Source organism: Osmerus eperlanus, chromosome 5 (assembly GCF_963692335.1).
Source record: "Osmerus eperlanus chromosome 5, fOsmEpe2.1, whole genome shotgun sequence".
Lineage (NCBI taxonomy): Eukaryota > Metazoa > Chordata > Actinopteri > Osmeriformes > Osmeridae > Osmerus > Osmerus eperlanus.
The window spans coordinates 17,605,398-17,626,907 of NC_085022.1; the positions used below are offsets into that span (position 1 = coordinate 17,605,398).

General features: G+C 42.0%; 1 protein-coding gene and 1 long non-coding RNA gene across 14 annotated transcripts in view; one reads left to right on the top strand and one right to left on the bottom strand.

Annotated features, from left to right (window-relative positions):
* plekha7a (pleckstrin homology domain containing, family A member 7a) overlaps positions 1-19,744 on the bottom strand; it is a 61,225-nt gene extending 41,481 nt beyond the window's left edge. For 4 of the 13 annotated variants that reach the window (XM_062462074.1, XM_062462077.1, XM_062462070.1 and 1 more), the window contains exons 1-3: positions 19,614-19,742; positions 19,418-19,494; positions 19,229-19,286 (exon numbers count right to left, since the gene is read on the bottom strand). In XM_062462074.1, coding sequence (XP_062318058.1) covers positions 19,229-19,286; positions 19,418-19,494; positions 19,614-19,696 — 218 coding nt within the window. In that variant the 5' untranslated portion in view covers positions 19,697-19,742. Of the gene's footprint in view, positions 1-588; positions 609-2,393; positions 3,176-10,199; positions 10,623-19,228; positions 19,287-19,417; positions 19,495-19,613 lie in introns of those variants that run through there. The other 9 variants (XM_062462080.1, XM_062462071.1, XM_062462068.1 and 6 more) reach the window with 6 other exon arrangements.
* Positions 19,236-21,064, top strand: LOC134021348 (uncharacterized). The gene is made up of 3 exons (XR_009930498.1): positions 19,236-19,672; positions 20,165-20,742; positions 20,946-21,064. It is a non-coding gene; the product is annotated as an uncharacterized LOC134021348 (long non-coding RNA).
* Positions 21,065-21,510: the final 446 nt, after the last annotated feature.

Consider the following 21,510-nt stretch of genomic DNA (forward strand, 5'->3'; position numbering starts at 1 on the left):
GGCACAAATGGATACATCAGTTCCCGTGAATAGATATGATAAGATTACTGGGCTATTATGGTGACTCTGTGGTCAAAACATCAGATTTACAGTTTACTGAGATCCCTTGCCTTTGCTTAATCCTGCATTGTGTCATGTCCAGATGTAGGGTGGAAATGGTGTGCCTTAGTGAGAGTGGGTGCGTGCATGTATGTTTGTAATGTGTGTGTGTGTGTGTGTGTTTGTGTGTGTAGTGACAGACACTTGGGGATGAGCAAAGGTTCCAAGACAATCTGCTCCCTACACACCCCTGCTGTGACAACAGACCAATCCATTTAGTGCTAAACTGCTGACAGAACACACACGCGCACACACACATGCACACACACGTAAAAGCACACACAATACTTCTGTCCATTTTGTGAGAAATGCGAGGTAGTACACAAGGAGATTATTGTGATCATAAACATCTTACCACACAACAATCGAAACAACAAGGTATCGTGCGTATGTAACCACAATGTGCACAAATACACATCTATAAGCAAGCACAAGCATACTATCAATAATACCAACACATACACAACACAAGGATGAAGACATTCTCACCTCATCCCACTATGCCTGGCCAGAGCTCATTGTAGCTTAAATCAAGCGTAGGAGACTTTGCTAAGTACTTCCTTAAACATCCAGTAATACCTCCTCATTTGGATGTTTGAATGTAAACAGAGAGGGAGGGAGGGAGACAGGGAGGGACGAAGAGAGAGAGAGTGCCAGCAGGGTGTGCGAGCTGGGTGGAGGCGATCTGTGTCACCGTCCACTTTATTGACAGTTGAGCCAATAATTAACCAGTGCTGCCTCTCAGGTCATGTTACTTCCAAAGTATACCAAACAAGTTTTAGTTCAACAAGCTGTTAAACTAGTCTCCCTCTGACGAATTAACATTCCTTTCTGAAAATAAGAATGTTTTTTGTCACTGCTGGAACAGTGGAGTGGAATTCGAGGAAAGGCCAAGGAAGGCCATTTCCTTGGTTTGCTCTTTTAGTCAATAACTCAGTCCAGTGATATCACAGGTAACTGATGTGCCTGTGAGACCGGAGCTATGAGTCATCCTCCAATCAAGCCCCCCCCCCCCCCCCCACAGCAAGGATCATACACACACACAAACTAACCTAGCACACACATACTGATAGTACATGAACATGCACACTTCCGCGTCATTACAAAGATGCACATGCATTCATATTTCATTAGAGCCTCATGGCCTTGAAGAATCCAAATCAAAGAACTCAGATTTCAGAAAGATATTATAAATACATTAGGAACACCTGCTGCATGTTGCTTGTGATTGCAATAAAAGTCCTTCACAAAATACAATAAAATAAAATTTGGGGTATTTTTGGTGTATTTCTCCCCTATAAATGTCTACAATTTCTGGCCAAGAAATGTTAAAAGACGGCAGCAGAAGACTTGAGGAGTAGGGACTGTTCCTCCCTCAGGGGTGGGAATGGATAGTGTTCATTTGAGACAGGAGTGCAGTCACATCCGCAACAGTGTGATACATGTCATTATATGATACTGGGGGTGAACCTGAACAACCAAAATGACCAATAATGCTCTCTTTATTTGATTTTTACTTGCACAACCCATACAATCTCAACCTCATCATGGTCAATTGATATGGAGGAAAGTTTACCAACTAGAAAAGGGTATCGGGCAATTATCCTCTCTGTGATCCATGCCATTCCAGTCATTTGATTAGCACCTCAAATCTGTGAAATTACATAAATAACTTGATGACACACTGACCAAAAGACCATACCTATTGTCTGGCTTAACGAAAGCAGAATCTGTTCCCTTGTTCTCAGTGTGTCAAGTGCAGTACACTAAAACAAACATTTATGAGTTAACAGTGCCAAAAATGTTTTGCCTTAAGTGATTTAGAGGTCAAAAACACAAGTTGTACTTCAATACACAAGAAAGCCACAAATACTAACCTACACTACTCAGTAGGGGTGTAACAATATATCGTGGAACAATATATCGCAATACAAAATGTTTACAATATGTATCATAGAGTTATGGCAATATATTTACAATATGACGTCCGTTTGAACCTATTGGTTGAGCTACAAGTGCGACCTATTCTGCTCCTATGTCATGCGTGCATTCATTGCATTCACAGAAATCTCTTGAACTGAGTTAACTAAATTGTATGTACAACAAAGACAATTATTGAAAATGTTTAATGTTTTGGAAATAAATCTGTTAATTGAATTTCAGTTTCATAAAAAATTCAAAATATTGTTATACTGAGGGTATCGTTACACCCCTACAACTCAGACAGATTATAGTCCTCTCCCAGAGAGTTAGATACTCTGAGGGAATGGAGAGAAGACTTGCAGTATACACACCTGCAGGGCGCATGGTAGAAGGGATGTCCAGGGTGAGGCATGTGAGTGCAGTATCCTGTCTGGCTCCACATGGTCCATCTGCTATTCCCCTCTGTGTTTAGCTGCGTGTTGTTTTTGCTGTTGCTGCCACGGACCTGGTCTCGGATGTGTGACGGTTACATCAATAGATTATGTCTGCTCTATCTTTCTGTGGCTTTTCCATTGAAATGAAGCGATGGAGAGAGTCGCAAGAAATAACTTGATGTCAAGTGAAACAGCAGACTGGGGGAAGAGGAGAAGCATTAGAAGCTTGGAAGGAGGGGATGGAATGTCTGGTCTGGACACACCTGTACAGCCCCCTCAACCACTAACTATGCAGAGTCATACATGGTTAGGTCAAACCCCCTTTGGCATTACAGAACTAACACTTCTATCCAGCGTCTGGCCCCAATATTCTGGCCCGTTACGCACGTTCCATGTCCTTCAGATGGATACCTTCACTGTCCAAAGCAATTTGTCCTAGACATCTCAGCTGGTTTCTCCAGTTTAAAATCTTTCAAACGTGAATCTCCAGGTGGGCAGCATGTCCTGGGTTTGGAATCTTCAAAATCTTCAAAGTCTTGCTGAACTGTATATGCAACTATTTCTTCTGCCAGACATTAGTTGTGTCTCTAAACGTCAACACGGACCAAAATACCCAGGACACTAAAAGCATGTAATCATAGTTCTTCACCTCCTGTGCTGTTATCCATCTCTCCTCTTTAGCATCTAATGTATCTGCAAGGTACTCGAAGCCGGTAGAAGCAAGTATTTCTCTCCCGCTCCAGCTCTCCAGCCTCATGACATAACAACACTGCACGCCACTTAACATCTGAGCACACACAGACAGAGAGAGAGAGTGAGTGAGAGAGAGAGAGAGAGAGAGAGAGAGAGAGAGAGAGAGAGAGAGAGAGAGAGAGAGAGAGAGAGAGAGAGAGAGAGAGAGAGAGAGAGCGAGAGGGAGGGAGGGAGGGAGGGAGAGGGTGTGTCAGAGCATGCGAGAGATTGAGAGAGGGAGAGGGAGGGAGAGAGGGAGGGAGAGGGAGGGAGGTAGACAGAGAGAAGCTGCTCTCCTTTTCCCACCTCATGCTCCCAGGCAGGATACGCACTGCTGGGAGAGGGAAGGGGGAGTATGGTGTTGCGAAAGGGAACGGTAAAAACAGAGCGGATGGTTAGACTGATGGAGAAAGGACAAGAGAGAGAGAGAGGTAGGGCAAGAAAGCGAATTAGAAAATTGAACTGAACATTTTGTTGAACTGAAAATTCATCCAGATACGTTACTCCCTGCTACTAGCTCACCTTATTGGTAACGTTGGCCATGTGTCAGGAGCAGGAAGGTTCAGTATATCCCTCCAATCAGAAAATAAAGCCTGCAGGTAAGAGGTCACCTCTGTGCAGCTAAACAGAGATCTGCTATGTGTCCCAAGATGTAGACTACTCCACTGACCTACTAAGGAATAAAATTGTAAAGTGAAATCCCTGACACTGACATAGCAAAGTGGCTGCAGTGACCATCATCCATATATTACTAAATTATAGTTTGAATATGGTTTGAATTTGAATATTTTATTAGGAACTTTTAAGTTGTGTTTTTGTGAGCCATAAGGTAGCATAGGTATGTTTTACTCCTGGTACACTATGACATTATAAATCGGATTTTAGGTCTCAACCTTTCAGCTAATGTTAGCAAGAACTGATAAGCTTGCTGTGTTCATGTCCAGAGTACTGTATCATTTTGGCATGGAAATATACAGCGCTGCAGCCCAGAGTTGTCATCCGAAACAGGAAGTTAGGTCATTAGATTCAAGTCTCCCATCAAGGACAAGTAATGTTTGGATGCGTCATGACAGAGAAAGAGACAGAGTTTATTCTTATTGTGCAGAAGAGTTACAGTTCCTTGCTGGGTCTCTTCCTGTCTCGTTTTTAATTGGGTGCTTATGTCACGCTTCTGTTCCACCGAGACTAGAGAATGAGAGAGGAGGATGGAGGGAAGCTGGGAGGGAGAGAGAGAAAGAGAGAGGGAGGGAAAGAAAGAGGGAGGTAGGTACTTATGTCTCCTGCTGTTTGTTTCTATGAAATTCAATTCCAGACCAATCTCATCAGGGAGAGGAAAGGGCCTGATTCTCTCTCCCTCCGATTCTCCTTTCACTGCCATATTCACTCTGTCTCCTCTCTCTTCTCTCTCTCTCTCTCTCTCTCCTTCTTCTCTCTCTCCCTTTTTCTACTCTGTTTTTCTCCTTCCAATCACTCTCTCCTGCTGTCCATCTGTCAAGAAGCAGGTGAACTGGCTTCACCCGTGCTCTCAGTCTGCCAACACACACAATCATGAGAGAAAACCACACATACATTTTGGTCCGAAGTATTTCTCACAACCACACACACACACAAATGTTCACCCATATAAACCCAAACACACCCACACAGCTGAGACTGGTTAGAGGCAGTGTGATCAGGCCTCTCCTCTCCTGCACTCCCTCCTGCTTGTCAAGGTTATATCCAGCCCTATATTTCAGGAATGCCCTAGAAAACTGTCAGATCTCCTTTCACCATCTCACTCCCTTTTTACTTTTATGTTTTTTATTTTTTCGTTTTTTTTTAGTTCTCCCGTTCACTTTTCCTTTCTCAATCTAATCTTCATCGCCATTTCTTGCTCGGTCCATCTCGTTTGTTTTTCTTTGAGTCCACTTCTTTCTCATGTCCTACCTTTTCTCTCATCTCACTCTTTCCTTTCTTTCTCCTGGCCCTTTCATGCTCAAGCTCTCCTGAGAATTTGACTTTTGTAGTGCCTTGTTACCTAATCAGTCTCCATAATTGTTTAACTGAGTGGAATAAACCTTAATAGGAGAAGGTTAAACAAACTAGGTGTCATTGAGAAATAAGAATTTTGCACAAAGTAGTATACCAAAGCACTTCAAGTTTATACTTCATTCATTGCAGTGTGAGGATGTCTGTGGAAACGTGTGTGTGTGTTGTTGCAGTAAGTGTCTCCCTCAGGAGCTTCTGATCCAGATTCTTCAATCAGAAGTTTCCCTGAGCAGACATACACTCACACACATAGTCCTACTATTAATACACCTCAGGAGAGTAATCTCCTGAAACAGTGCTGCCCTTAGGCCCAGGTACCCATCCATCTCTACAGACATGACAGAACAATTACAAGAAATCCAGAACAGGACCCATTGCAAGACTCCTGCAGGTGCTGAACACAGACATCCCTGCTGTTTGCTGCCGGAGATTTACAAAAGCACCATATTGAAAGAGAACTGGAAACAACAAGTGCTGGAAATCATAGATAGACTGAATTATTTAACATATGCTTGCCGACCATTCCCAAATTCATCAGACTGATGTGGTGTACAGATTGACAGTATCTTGGACCGTTGAACCACAGTCCTACATTCCCTGTCCACCACCTCCCAGTCCACAAGACAGGCTGTTAGAACTCTATCAGCTGTCCGACTCCTCAATGACTTGCAAGATCGAACTCAACACCCTCACCCCCGACCCCCACCTCACATTTCATAGTAACAAGGTCCGGCCTATTTTTAAGTCGCCAAAAGTTGCTGGGCATTTTCTAATTGTAAAGAATTGAAGTGTATGAAGAGCACGCAATCAGCAGCCAAATTGGATGAGGAAAATGGACATCATTAAAGTCCCTCATTTGGATATCAGACGCTGTCGTGGTAGTTAGTCCCTATGAGACGATTGACTGGTCTTAACATCTATCTGGGTCTTCTTAACAGAAACCCAGACAACAGGGTTGTCAGTATAGTCACTATCACTGACGCTCCTTTAATATACTCCATCTGATCGTTATCATCTGAGCCTAACGAATCTCATTTGTCAGGATGACAGTGGCTCAATCTGCCTACGGGCCACAAATGAAATGTTTAGAATGGATAGCTTTCTCTTCTTGAACTCACCGAACTCTATGTTACCATGGTGACATACTGTATGACAACATTGTGAAACTGGTCGTGAATATTGCATGCCAGTTTTCAGACCTTCATGTGGTGTAACTCTACTCTATATAGTCAGGTGAAAGGCCAGATCTAAGGGGATATTCAGAGGAGTAAAATATCCATCATCCTCTCTGTGGAGATGTGATTGGTGCCTCTTGATTCCTTCAGACACTTTCCAGACTGCCTTGATAAAAAGACTTGAATAACCTGAAGTTTATCAGTGGTAGTGATTTCTGCAATACTGTAACAAAACAGTTGACAAAACTATGTGAACTTTCTCAAGTTTCTCAACCCATTACAACTTCCAGTCTGCATACCATTATGGAATAATAGACACAGCAAAATATCTCTGTCAGACAATTGGTGTTATAATTAACCCAGTTTGAATTGCTGTCATAAACAGACCTTCAAAATCTTTAATCCATGCCCAAGTGAATAAATCTAGTCTTGGAATAACCACCTCAGAAATCCAAAAACTATTTTCTCCTTTTTGTGAAAACTGAATGAGTAAATTCTCAACATTGCAATCTATCAGAGCTTCCCATTGTTCTAAATGTCACATCGTTTACAGTGAAAGGTCAATGGAGAGCTTTTAATGGGAGCTCGTTTGGTAGAGCAGAACCACTGAGGACATTTTGGACGGCCGCTTTAAATGTCCCCACATACACTCAATAGACTTTCTGAGTCTGATCAAAATCGAATAACTGGCTATTAAAGGATATTCATGACGTGCGTTTGGAATATGCCAGTCATATGCAATCCTGAGACTGTGATAAGTAAAAAGCGGCACAATAAATGTTGTCAAAAGCAGTTTACATATATACTAGACCATGCATCCCAGGTTACCCAGACCAGCTGTAAGTCACATTCACTGATACCTGTTCTGCATTGTACTTTTCTGAGTTCAATGAATAGGCTGAAATGGAATAATAAAGTAATGTCATAAGTAACACAATCAAATATATACCCTTACCTGGGTTAAAGGCTAAATACGCACAAAACAAATGCAATTAGAACTGGTCATAAAGCACAGGGTAGAGTTTCTATCCTATTGGCCGCTGCTACTGTGTGTGAGAGAGGGAGGTTTCCCATTACAATACACCCCAGGGAACAGGACAAAAGTAGTCCTTTTGTTAATGGACTGTGTTTTCCCCCCAACCTGCTTCAGTCAAACATACAGGGCTTAGTTGTAGCTGCACAGTCGGAGTCACTGACTGACTGGAAAACAAACTAGTAAATAGATAAACTGACAGGTTTACAGACTATTAGACTGAGAGGTTGAGTGATTGTCACTCTGAACTAAACACTGACTGATTAGTCGCTATGTCTTCCTCTGTCTAACTAACTGACTGAGGGACCTGTCTAACCAACAGATCGGGTAACAAACAGACTGAATGACAAACGTAGAGAGTAACTGATGTGTGTATGACTGACAGACTATGCTCTTTAAGACATCAGTGTACCTTCCTATGAGATACCACAGTCACAAAGACACCAGAATCCAAGCCTGAGACAGACCACAGGCCAGACACATCTCATTAAGATGCAAAGTCGAGCATCCTTAAGCAAATGTGACATTTAACCAGGTTAAAACCCTTTTGGGAATAGAGTGACGACAGTTAACCCCCCCACACCCACCCACCCATTATGCCCCACACACTCTAGACCAGGCATCGCAGACAGACAGGACACACACACACACTCTAGACCAGGCGTCGCAGACAGACAGGACACACACACACTCTAGACCAGGCGTCGCAGACAGACAGGACACACACACACACTCTAGACCAGGCATTGCAGACAGACAGGACACACACACACTCTAGACGAGGCATCGCAGACAGACAGGACACACACATACAGGCAAGGAAAGTTGATGAAAAACATGTCCTCCACAGTTAGTGCTAACAATCATCACGTAAACGACAGCCGGGGGAAATATTCAAGTCATCCCCTGAATAATTCACTTTGTCTCCTTGTTTGAAAACAGCGTCCCACTCCCAATACAGATTCCGAATGGATGTGACAGAAAGAGGTTTTCTTGAGATCACGCAAGACATTTCGAAAGAACAAAGTGTACCGGCATCAAACACTACACAGGAGTGCTTGTAATGTCTCCTGTTTGGTGTCTTGAAAGGAGACCCGGGCAACGAAGCCCATTTGTGACATACAGCCATTTTGATCTGAGGTGCATCTCCTGAGTCTGGGGGGGGGGGGGGGGGGGTTCTGGTTTCCATGGGAATCCTGAAAAGTCAACAGCAGCTCCTAGTGGCCATTCGGAGAGCAACACAGTTGAACCAGTGCAGACAGAAATGTTGCAATAGCCTGCAGCGGATAGAGGGGTTGTCTGAGCAATGTCAGAGTTCTGAGTACTTTAATAACCAGTTGTTACTCATGTCCTCTTGTCTAAAATGTGCGATGCAGATGGGAGCGAAATGGAATATTACAAGCTCTGAATACAGGGCATAAATGGCAACATGACAGCTAAAAGCAGTCATTTGGACTTCATTCCGAAGGCCATTCCAAAGGCAGTCATTATTTCAGGTTGATGTGGAAAATCACAAAAGCCAGCATTTCATAGCCTCATGGTGTTGTGTGTTAACAACAAAAAAATGCTTTCTGCATATCATTTCCACCTACTCTATTTCATAAAGAATACATGACACACTTAAATTTAATAGTACTATGACAGCTCACTCTAGCATGGTCTTCACTAGAGGCCAAAGCAGCATCCAGAGAGAGATGTTTTTTTGCTTTACACCAACGTTTGCATACTAAGTTGACTCAACAAAAGAGTCGTGTTTGGTGTGATGTGATTCCCTTCCACACAGGTATTTGAATTTCAATTTGTTTCTGGGGGCTCTTGCAGAACCTTGGCATCTGCAGAATCCATCTGTTTCTTAGTCACTGCTATTTGGTTTAGCACAGCTTGAGAGCAGCAGTGAATTTTATCCATCTAAGCAGCGACAGGCAACTGGAGAGAATCCGAGATAAACACTACCGTTTCCGGTATCATGATGCTATGTCATTTAACTGAGTCATTGTCATGTGCCAACAGCACTGAAAAAGATGTGTGACAATTAGGAGTTCACTCTTTCAGTTTCACTAGTTAATTGAATTGATGAATGGCGGTTTGGCATAATAATAGTCTGTTTTTCCTATTACTGGTACAGTATTTCTATGGCTCATCCTGCAGTAAGAGGCTATAGACACCTGTTTTACAGGCTCGCTGAGTACGGCTGGAAACTGCTGAGCATGCTAGTAAAGCTGTCAAGCTGTCATATGCCTCCTGTCAGAAAGAATAAATCCAATATTTGCTGTAAGCAGGCACCGAGTGTGTGTTTGTGTGTTAAAAGGGATGGGGTTATTGTGCATACGTGCCTGTACACAGTGACTGTTCTCACTCGTGTATGACTACAGTTGACTTTGTGTGTAAATACTGCAGGTGGATTTGCCTTTCCTGTGAATGTGTGTGGGCGTGTGCGTGCATGTAGTGGAATCAAAAGGCCAGCACCACACCCCCCCCTTACAAAACTTATACCACAAAAACAAACAAACCACAATGCGACAAGCCGTCTTACACTTAATGCACCAAGCTCCTCAAGATTAATTGGAGAAAAAGCATTTTGACATGGAACAGATCGATCATACCCTCATATGGTAGCTAATGTTTTGCAATAGTGGTATTGAAAGTGACATAATTTATCTACATTTCCATTTATATTTTATTCATTCAACAGATGATTATATACAGAGCGACAAACAAGTCGTGCATTTTGTAAGTACAGCAGAACTTAGATCTAGCGTTAGTGTTTACCCTGACCTGTGCATGGTGTTCCAAGTAGTGGAAACATATTCTATACTTGCAACAGCCTTCGTTCTTCTGGGCCATGTGGCATGTCGCTTGAGAGGAACCAGCTCATGACCCGAGTCTCGGCTGGGGTCGCAGCCAAAACAGGTACCCATCCTTCAACAGTACTTCGCGACTACACGCTGGCTTTACACATCTCCTCTGTCTTCCTCGGCTAAGTTCACAATCACCTGTCTCTCTTTCTAGTCCATGTGTCCAAGTCAGTCCCTGACTCCCTGACTACTTTTCGCCTTTTATTCCACTGTGATGTTAGTCCTCCTCCTACTTGAGTGGCCCTCTGCCTATCCCTTTGTCTCTCAATGTCCCTCTGTTTCTCTCCTTTCTTTTGGTTCTCCACAGTTTGTTTGTACTCGTTCTCCCTGTTTGACTCTCCTTCCGTTTCCCTCTCTCTCTCTCTCTCTCTCTCTCTCTCTCTCTCTCTCTCTCTCTCTCTCTCTCTCTCTCTCTCTCTCTCTCTCCCTCCCTCTCCCTCTCTCTTTCTGTCCTATGCAGTGTCTGTCCTCTATTCTCTCTGTCCTTCTTTTTCCCTTGCGTATTCTATCTCTCTGTTTTCTTTGTCTGTCCCAGGGTCTGACTTGATAGCCCCCTCAGTTAAAATGCTAATGTTTCTGTGCCCAGGGCCTGTTGGATGTCACATGTTATGTCACAGTGACAGAATGCCCACTGTCTCCCACAGAGAACCAGATGTTTAAGCCTCACACGTTGGATCAACCATCTTTCCATTTCCCTCCCTCTGTCCCTCAATCCCTCCTTTGTGCCAGTCCTCCTCCGCTCTGTCCGGTATGGACGCACCCCCTTGCTGTCCCCACGCCTCTGTTGTTGTCTACAGGCACCAGCCATGTAGAGAAGAGCTGGCGGGAGGACCTGGTCCGTCATGCCGGGTGGTTTGTCATGTGAATCATTCACAAGCCGCATGAGGACGCATGGTGGACGGAATGAGACGACGGGACTAGCGTCTCATTCTCAAAAGCAGCTTCTATGGATTGTTTAAAGTATATTGTTTACTGATGTACGTTATTTCAAGCTCAAGAGTCAAAACATCTGAACTTGCTTTTAGCAGAAACGACTTAGCATATATACATGAAAGGATGTGAACAAAAAAATACTTGCAGGTTCAAGGTGCTTTAGCTACCAGAGAGATTTCCTGTAGAGAGCACCTTATTGCCTTGGTTACATCAAGGGAATAGCATTAAAGTTTGTCAGGAGGTCAAACTGAAAAAGAGAACTACAGAAGAGGAGGAGAGAGGATTTCCTGAGAGAGAGAGAGAGAGAGAGAGAGAGAGAGAGAGAGAGGGAGAGAGAGAGAGAGAGAGAGAGAGAGAGAGAGAGAGAGAGAGAGAGAGAGAGAGAGAGAGAGAGAGAGAGAGAGAAAGAGGGAACGCAAGGGGGTTAGATATATCTCAAAGGTAGAGCATTTGACAGCAGATCAATAGGTTGCAGTTTCAAATCCCCCCTGTATGTCGCTTTGCAAAAAGAGTCTGCTAATTGAACACATTATTTTTACGGAGAAAGAAAGGGTAGAGAGAAGAGAGAGAGAGAGAGAAGAGGCCAGGGGAAAGAATTTTGTTTCATTTCATGTAGGGAATAAACGTACAGTAGAAGTGACCTTTAATAAGAGGGAGCTAGTGAGAGGACGAAGGGCTGTTTGAACTGGATATGGCAACAGGAAATCCATTCGAATGGATAAAATAGCCTTCATTTTGTAGAGGCCAGTACAGTAAACTGACTTTTGAGTAAACACAGTTTTTAACATTCACAAATGAAGTAGGAACACCTCCCCACAGAACCATTGGTCTGGATTATCATCAACTTTAAAACAGACCAATGTGCTAACCATCAATAATATCACTGCTAAAGTCAAAATGAAAGTGTTGATGGTCCAGTATAGATGACCTGTCATACACTGTCACAGATAGAACATCTAACAGAGAAGTTTATGGTGACAGGGTCGCAGCGGAGGGCTGCGTGGGTCTTATCTCTGTGGTGCAGCTAAACTATTATGGGATGTACATATCAACACAGACAGCAAATCAACACTGACTGTATTGGCATTGATAGGAACCAGAAAAAATATATACTTTCCTAAATTAATTTCTTTGATATGTAGTGTCGCAAAACATTTCTGTGAAGTGTTATCTTGCATAAGGTTTGATATTGTAAGAGTGATTTAAAATTCTCTTTACCTTAAAGGGCTGAAAACCGACTAGCCCCTGAAAGTGTCAGATGTCAGAATAGAGGCAGGTCTGAGAGGACTTCCAAAGAGCACTCACACTGAGTGTGTGCGAGCAGAGTGTACAGGCAGTTGTAACCATGGCAATTTGATAGGTGGCATGACAGACACAGACAGGGGGTAAACCTGTGAAATAAAAGCCCCTCTATATCCCTCCCCACTCCTTCGACATCTGGTCTTTGTGACTGCAGAGTGAGTCACACACATATACGCACACAAACACACAATGCTGTCTGTGCACACACACACATAAAGAGGAAATGCTTATCTTTAGAGGCCATTCCACATTTCTTTAAAAAAAAAACGAAACAAAAAAACATTCTTTCAATGGCACTATAGTTCAGACTCCTCTGAAACCTTGTTAGCAGAAGAACAAAGGTAAATTATGTCTGGATGAAATGAACAATTTGCACATCTTTGTAACAGATGTGGCTTGAACTAACCAATGATGAATTAAAGCTGGGTTAGGCAAGTTTTGCGAAGCTAGCTATTTTAGCTTTGGTTTGACACATTCAAACCAAAATATCCTACCCCGTCCTTCAAGAACACTCCCACAAAACTATAGTAACGCGCATTGAATGCAGGGGCAGAGTGCGTGCTGGTAGGTAGGTAGACAGACAGATAGCTCGTCCAATCATTAGTCAGGGTACGGCTTAATGATTGGTTTATTACAGTCTTGCGACGCCCACAGATGTCTGATTAATTTCATATTACCATCAAACCTTTATATGTATTGGTCGCTATCAAGATGTGAAGTTTATTTAGGGAAATATGACAAAAGTGCTTCTCAACAACATTGCCTACCCTGCCTTTAATGACGAGCACAATAACAAAGCTTTTTTTTTTGCGAAAGTCTATCCAAAATGGACTGAGGGAATGGTAAGTATAAAATAGATATTTGAAAATCAATGAGAGATCAACAGAGAGCGATTCTTCACTGCTTTCCCCAATTCTGCAGAGTTCTCAATACAGCAACATGCCATTTAGCTAGCTGTAGGTACAGAGCTAGTTACATCCCATGAATTTTAAGCAATCAAAGAAAACAGTAAATTATGTTTACATATGCACACTGCACGCTCAGGCACCTACACAACAGGGTCCACACACACATATTGTATGCAAATATACAGTACTTGTCCACAAATTCAAACCCAAAACCGCACACACACACACCTTGCTGCAAACACTGTTGCTGTTCTTCTCACCTGTTTTTTGGGGGGCTCAGTTGTGTGTTAAACAGCCTGTACTGTTTTATAATGTTATCCAGACTGACATTCTATAAATATATATGTATATAATTATATACAGACAAATTCAGACAGACATTGAGCTGTATGTGTGGTTACAGTCTTGAGAACTTGTACTTTATCTTGGACTAGTTGCACAGACTTAAAAAAACAATTAGTTTTCTCAAAGCATCACTGATTAGGACCAGCTATAATTGAGCACATCAATTTCTTCCAGGCCAACTTCTCAAGTGCCATTTTCTCTTTGGCTTTGGCATTGGAATGCGCTTATGTCAGTGTTTGTCCCAATGGGGTGTCAATTGTTTGACAACCTTAAAATAGAACTGACTTCTGGTTACTGAAGTAAAACTGAGACTATGCTTGCATTGAAATTGTATAAGGAGTAGTGTAGCAGTGTGAGTTAAGAGTGTTCACTGTCTGTCACCACAAGGCTGTTCTTTTATTAAAACATTATCCTGGTTTAAGTATGCATCCCTAGGCTAAACCTTAATCTTAAAGCTGTGGTTATAATCAAAGTCAATTAAAATCCTAGTTCAACAAAATGTTCAACAAATATTGCACCATCACTGTATAATATTATAAACATTAGCAGTTGAGAGCTTGTGTCATTTTTGCTACATTTAGAGGCATATAAAGCAACCATTGAGGAAGCCTGTTAAAATTGTTGAGTACACACTCTTTCTATAATTGATTAGTGAAGTAGGCTTCTTTCAATGACTAAATAAGGAGGACATGTTCCAAAGCATGGGCTGCAGTGAACACAGTTCATAATATCACCTGAATGTCACTGTAACTGCAAAAGGCATTCAAGTAACAACAATCCTCCACGCCACAAGCCTGTCTGTAAATGTATTTCAGTGCCATGAAGAAGTCCGTCCTGGGGCCTTGAGAACCTTTTGAAATCTTCAGCGTTCCTTTCCGCTTTTAGCCTGCAGTGATTTAATGCTACATTTCTACATTATTTTGGCTCTTTGAGATTTCTCCTTTTCATTTCCATTGCTCACAACCTTACTTCCTCTAGCAGCAGACCAGATAAGACCTCATCATCTTAGACTCAATGCATTAGAAGGTGACTGAAGGACATACTCTATGACATCATCAAGCAAGCTGACCAATGAGCAGCTGGAAAAGCTCCTTCTGGAAGACAATTTTGGGGCAAACGAAAAGGCCCGCCTCTCTGCTGTGTACTTTCTACCCATTTGTCAATGCCTGTGGCCACACCTCCTTCATCAGTGACTGTGCCCAGGTCCAGCTAGGCCCATAGAGGTAATGAGCCAGAACAAACCAGGTCCTAGCTCAGCTACACACACACACACACACACACACACACACACACACACACACATGCACAGTAGCCATAAACACACACACACACTAATGAAATCCATTCCCTCTCCATACTTCCCTCTCGGATATATACACACACACACACATATACACGCACACACACACACAGGTGTTGATAAATAATTAGCCAGCCTCAGTGCTCAGTCCCTGAACTGAGCCCTACACTGCAGATCTGAGTGAATGAGTCACAAACAGTGAGTCACTGCTTCTCTCCTCTGTTCTCATTTTTCTCCTTTTCTCCTCTGCTCTTAACTTTCTAGCCCATCTCCTCCCTCCCCCGGTTCCTTCAATCACCCTCGGTACCCACCTGCTCTCCATTCCAGTCCTTCTACCCCCTCACTCTATCTTATAACTACTTTTCATTCCTCCCTCCCTCTTCATCCGATGGTAGCCCCCACACTTTTACTCCTTGTATCGCTTTTTCTCAAGAGAGGGTTAAAAGACTGGGATGAATCATTAATGACTAAACCTCCAGAGAAGCACATGAGTAGAGTAATACAGCTCTTAGTACTGTAGCAGCTGAGTTAACTGTGTATTGATGTAAAGGCAGTCATATTTACACTTTCCATATTTCCTTTTCACTTTCTCTGCCTAAGCAGATATTACATCCGTAGGTTTACGGCACAATTCCAGACAGTCCTGTAGTGAATAACGTCTGCAGACAGCACCTGAATTCCAACCATACTCTCCACCTTCAGCAAAAACAGAGATCAAACTGTGGCAGACCTGCATTTGATTTTCCTTAGACCGCTCTGGGTATTTTCCATTGATTTTATGGCAAGCAAATTTCTCATACAGAATACATGAAGAGCAACTTGAGCGGTTGCATAAAAAATTATAACATGAAGTCTGTTTGAAAATATGTTGTGACTTATATGCCAATGCTATAGGAGGAGAGTATCATTAATCATTTCACACATTCGGAGAATGCAAAATACATCACAATCCAGACTGAAAACCGTGAAGCCAGATTTACCCTGATTTTGTCATTTCACAAACAATGTTGAAGTTTTACAAATGGATGCGGAACAAGAAAAAACTGCTATATTTGGCTGAGTTGAGCAATGGAAAATGGGTTATAAAAAACTACTGTTTTAAAAATGTTCTCTTATTTTGTTCACAGAAAACATTTAAAATAGCCATGGTCCCAAATTTAAAACAAAGCCCTCTCTATTGATGCAGAAACAAAAGACGCTAGGGTTTATGACTTTCCTGTGAGCGGTTTTGTTAGTCTTGTAACTCAAGGTTTTTTGGATCACTTGACTTGTTTGCTAATGCTAAGATGTTAGCTGTGCAAATCAGTACAAAGGTGAAGATGACCTTTTGGCCTGACTGGGTCTAATTCAATGTGGCTGGAGAAGTGTATTGTACTAATACACTGGTTGAACTCTCCACAGTCATAGCCAAATCTTGCGGTCCTTGAAAGGGCCACTTATTATGGTACTGCAATTTGCAACTTAGCCTCTTTATTTAGACCTTGTGCTCAGTAAAACTCAAGTCAAGTATAAATAATCATTACATATCACATTTAAAAAGGTTTTACAAAAACAAAGATATATAACATCTGTAAAATAATAATATTATATAAAATAAGATCTTAACACGGTGATTGCTTTGTGTCTACATACTGTACGTGTTCAAAGGTTTGATCTGTGTGTTGGAAACTTGCAACGCCAACTTTTAGATGAATGTACATTAATTGTAAACTGCTTATTAATTAAACTTGTTAGAGGTTCAAGATGTTGTCATTAAAATATCCCCATCAATGATCCTTCCTGGAACACTAGCATTAATGTTACAACAAACACCCATGGCCTTGAAGCTTCATCTGAGTTTGATATAAAATATGAATAAATTACTAAATAAATAAACAGTCTGGGTTGGAATAACTGTTCAGGCTGCGAATGTACAGTGTTCTGCCATACAAAAAGGTGAATGCAATCAGGAAATACTCTCTGCCCATTGCTTTAATTAAGCCACGTGTTTAGATGGAGCCATGTATTGTTCAAGGCCAGCCGATTCCTGCAGAATGGCCAGTCCATGTCCACCACCCGTTCTTTTCCCTCCCCCTCCCTCTAGCACTCCTCCTCCAATCCTCCCTGCAGATCCCATCTAAGTTGGGCTGAGGGACATTTCTCTGAGGGATTGATCCCCAGGTTTTTCCTCCTTCATCCTCAGGGCTCTGATCCTGCTCTGCTCCCTGGCACAGGGGCTTCCACACTGACAGACAAGCTGCGCGTGCACAAGTGTTCACAAGTGTGCGAGTGTCTGTGTACCCCTAGTAACATGTACATCTCGGATAAACCCGCAATTCTAATTTTGTGTAAGAGTCTATAATTACATTATATGTGCATTGTATCATATACTAATAGGGAGAGCCTTCCTACATCCTTATGAAAGAGCAGAGTAAGGATCAGAGCAGTGCTTGGCAGCAAATATGTGACTGCAGTGTGGAATTACAGGATGTTCCACAAGATAAATATATATTTAGTGTATGTTTACACTGGGTAGCACACACTACGTACAAGTTTAATTGCACTGTGACAAGGACACTAATGTAAACCATATTCTGTTTTATGGACGTTTATAGGCTGTATAATGAGAAGCTACCACTTAGCCTCTTTTTGCTTGTATTAGACCTCCACCATTACAGATCAATAGTGAGCACTTAAATGACTGAACTTAGCTGATGAGGATGGACTCTGTCATAATTGTATCTGTGCTATCTAATCACTATTTCATAGTTCTGAGAACTTTCAACAAGCCAACTCAGACATATGGTATGCTGAAACATACAAAGGGATTTGGCTTAACAGAGTTTTACAGTAGGCCATAAATTAGCTCTTTGTGAGAACACCACAAATGTCCTGTTTTTGCCAACCTTCCAGTGCTGGATTTCACAAAGGCCACTTTCTAGTGTGGGCACTAACAGGGAGATTAAGGTGGCACATCATCAAGCTTCCAGCATACTAGCAAAGAAATAGTTAGTGTAATAAGATATTGTATTGTAATCAATTAATTCCAGCCAGACACTGTCAAATCTATGATCTTCAAATTGTATGTGACCATTAATGGACAAGCAACTGTGGGGGTATCTATTTATAAAAAAAACAACATACATTTGTGAAGGGATACACTCCTCTATTCCCTTTGCCTTCGTATAACATAAAAGCAACAGTCTGACAGACCACCCTGTTGTTAAAGAAACATCCAACTCAAGTTCAAAGTCTTTTGTTAAAGCAACTTTAGCCACTAGGACCTCTGCGAGCGTCCAAAGACAATGAAAAACACATTCCATTGGAGAGGGTGGAGAGTGTGTTGCTCTTTCACTACAGGAAAAACGTTTAAAAAACAACATATTCAGACAAAAGTGGTCTCAGAAGACGTTGCTTGAACCTTGGGAGAAGTTACATAAACATAACCTTTAGAAAATAGTTCTCCTACCACTCAAATAGGATATTGGATTCTTAAGGGGTTATTACTTCACTTTGTTTTTCTTCATAAGGTTCTCACTCATAAGGCAATTATTTGGTCTGGCTGGAAGCTTTATAAAAACAGACTCAGACAAATGATTAGTTTATCAAACATTTAGGCAGGAAAATATTTGTGGCCATCTCTCCCTATTAATAACAGCACATGTATCACAAATGCCTGGACAAATACTCTTCTCTAGTGAAATGTGCAGTAATAAATCCCATTAACAGCATTAAGTTTACTATCCACAGACACATAAGAAAAACATACTATATCTCCAAACAGTGTGTACATCTATATGCAGTAATATAGCCCTCTAAAGGTTCACAGCAGTTCTAATGGTGATTTTTGACTAACAATCGAAAGATATATAAAGAACCAATTCAACAAGCGTGTGTAGTAAGTTGGCAATTGAAGACTTTGAACCTGTGAGGAGTCAATAAACTTGGCTGTGCAAAGCAATGTAGCTGCAACCAATAGACTGCATCAGGATTGTGTTGAAGGCAATAGGTTATTTTACGGTCATAGGGTTAGTGCCCCTACCTTTAAATCCACAAACAACTCTGTGTTAATTACGATTCTCAGGAGTGACAAGTGAAGCCATGTTTAGCTCCACTACCTGCCGTAACGGCTCTGTGGTGCGCTCAGGTAAATCTACCTTGGTATTAAATAGTAACACTTACTTTAAGAAGTAGCTTGCACCTTCATCCGTAAAACCTTCTTCCCATCCCCGAGGCAAGTCTGTAATGAACGAGTGAAAGGTGTTTTGAAAGTTTTACGATTGAAGCTTATATGTTTTACAACGTACAGAACACAGATCTCCTCCAATAAGTCAATTGCAGTCTCTCTGTAGTCCACTAACAAATGCGTACCTGAGCGTATCATGTGTCCGGAATTGACAGGTTCGGCTGTTCGGGGATGGAGCCAAGTAGTGGTGTGCGTTTCATCGCTGACAGAGAGAGAAAAACACCTGTTACACTGCAAAAACTAGATAGATAGACTTCAGTTGAAGGCAGACAAGCGGCTGCTTGTCTGTCTGTCTCGGCAACGCAGATATATTTAACTCACTTAACGAAAAATACCCTGCCATCTTTGCAGACACCGTAGGACCAGTGTTCAGGTAAGGTGTCCCGCCCGAGCGGCGCCGCCATGATCCCCGGTCTAAAGTCTTATTTTATTCCCTCTCCATGGATTCTCCAGGGAGCTCGAGTCCAATGATCACCGCTAGGGCTTGGAATCTATTAAAGGGGAAGGCTGTATGCTACAATTGATAGAGAGGTGCTGCCACCGGATACTTTTTTCTGCCGACATTTAGTTGCGCAAAGGCTGGATAGTAATACAGTAGGCAAGGACTAATATTCTGTAGGCTAATTAGTTGGTTGGACTATAGTCTTTATTTTTCAAATGTGTTTAGACAAATAATAGGCAATTACTAAGAGTTAGGTTAATTGTTACCTCATTTGAAAATGGGTATATCACAATATAGGCTAACCAATAGGCTATTATCAGTAATAAAAATGTTAAAATTATACTGGTTCCAGTATATCAACTATTATCAGTCACCATTTGACTCTTTCATTCTTTCTGTGTCTTTCAGTGTCTCGATCTTAAACTACAAGCGACGCGTCGAGACTTGTTAGCAATAGGCTAGCACTTATAACTTAAGGTGGAACCTTGGGATGTTCACTTGGGATGCACAAGATGTGACATAGGATGGCGTAGCCTATATGGCAAACAACCTGTGTGGAATTATTCGTCAGGAAAAATGAGGTCACCATAATGACTTGGCTAAGTAGTAGTTAGGCCAAGTAGTGCCTCATTATAAGGGCTTGTGTCAGCTCGTCCTGAAATGGCAGTGGAGTTTCCATTTGACCGTTTTGGACACAACACCAACAACATGCCATTTTAAATGGCATTAAATCATTTTTAAAAAGTGTTTAGCCTAACATTGTCTGTCAGTGTTGACTGGGAGTTTAAAGGAACAGCCCAGACCATTTGATTCTGTAGTCACCTCTGCTCCCACCTCTCATATGCTAAAATCTGGAGTTGCTGGACAGTATAGGTATTTGCTTGATGGCTCTCACACCTCATTGTGACTTAATGTTGCATTGGTTGTGATATGTTGATAAGTAAGGGTCAATGTGTAGTCTGATTGGTTGTTCTACAGATAATCGTTGTATATAAAAGGGAGTGAGAAGTAATTTACATTTAGTCATTTTAGCAGACGCTCTTATCCAGAGCGACTTACAGTAAGTACAGGGACATTCCCCCGAGGCAAGTAGGGTGAAGTGCCTTGCCCAAGGACACAACGTCATTTGGTTGGCATAGCCGGGAATCGAACTAGCAACCTTCTGATTACTAGCCCAATTCCCTAACCACTCAGCCATCTGACTCCCTAAGTAGTTGTTCTCTAGATTCTTCATCTCCTGAGGCCTTCTCCTCAGCTTCTACTTCACCTCCACAATTCCAACAGAGCATCTTCGTTTGAGTAAACGGATAGAGTGGGTTGGGATGAGAGAAGCGTCTGAGCTATAGACTCCAAGCAAGGACCCAAACACTAGGATATCCCTATGATATATTTAAAAACTGTGAAGTCATGTCTGTTCTACTTTACTGTATTCACTTATGTGACATATAGGTTGCAAGTGCCATGAGTAGTAAGGTGAGTAGGTTGTCTGTATGTTTGGCACTGTGATGTGGTCTGTGTGACTGACCTCCCCCTCTTTGTAGAAGAAGCAGGGTACACTGGATAGGATCGGTGGCTTTGATTTACTCTCTCCTCTAAGGTTTCTGTGGGCAACACTTCTGAGGCACCTCAACAGCAACAACAAACCTGACACGGCAAGATGGGATCGAGGACACTGAGGGGTCGCTGTAATATCTGAAAGCATCTGTAGTTCCTGAAAGCAAAGTTTTACTTGGTGTGGAGGTGTGTTATTTTTTGCTTTCTGTTCTAAATGAAATA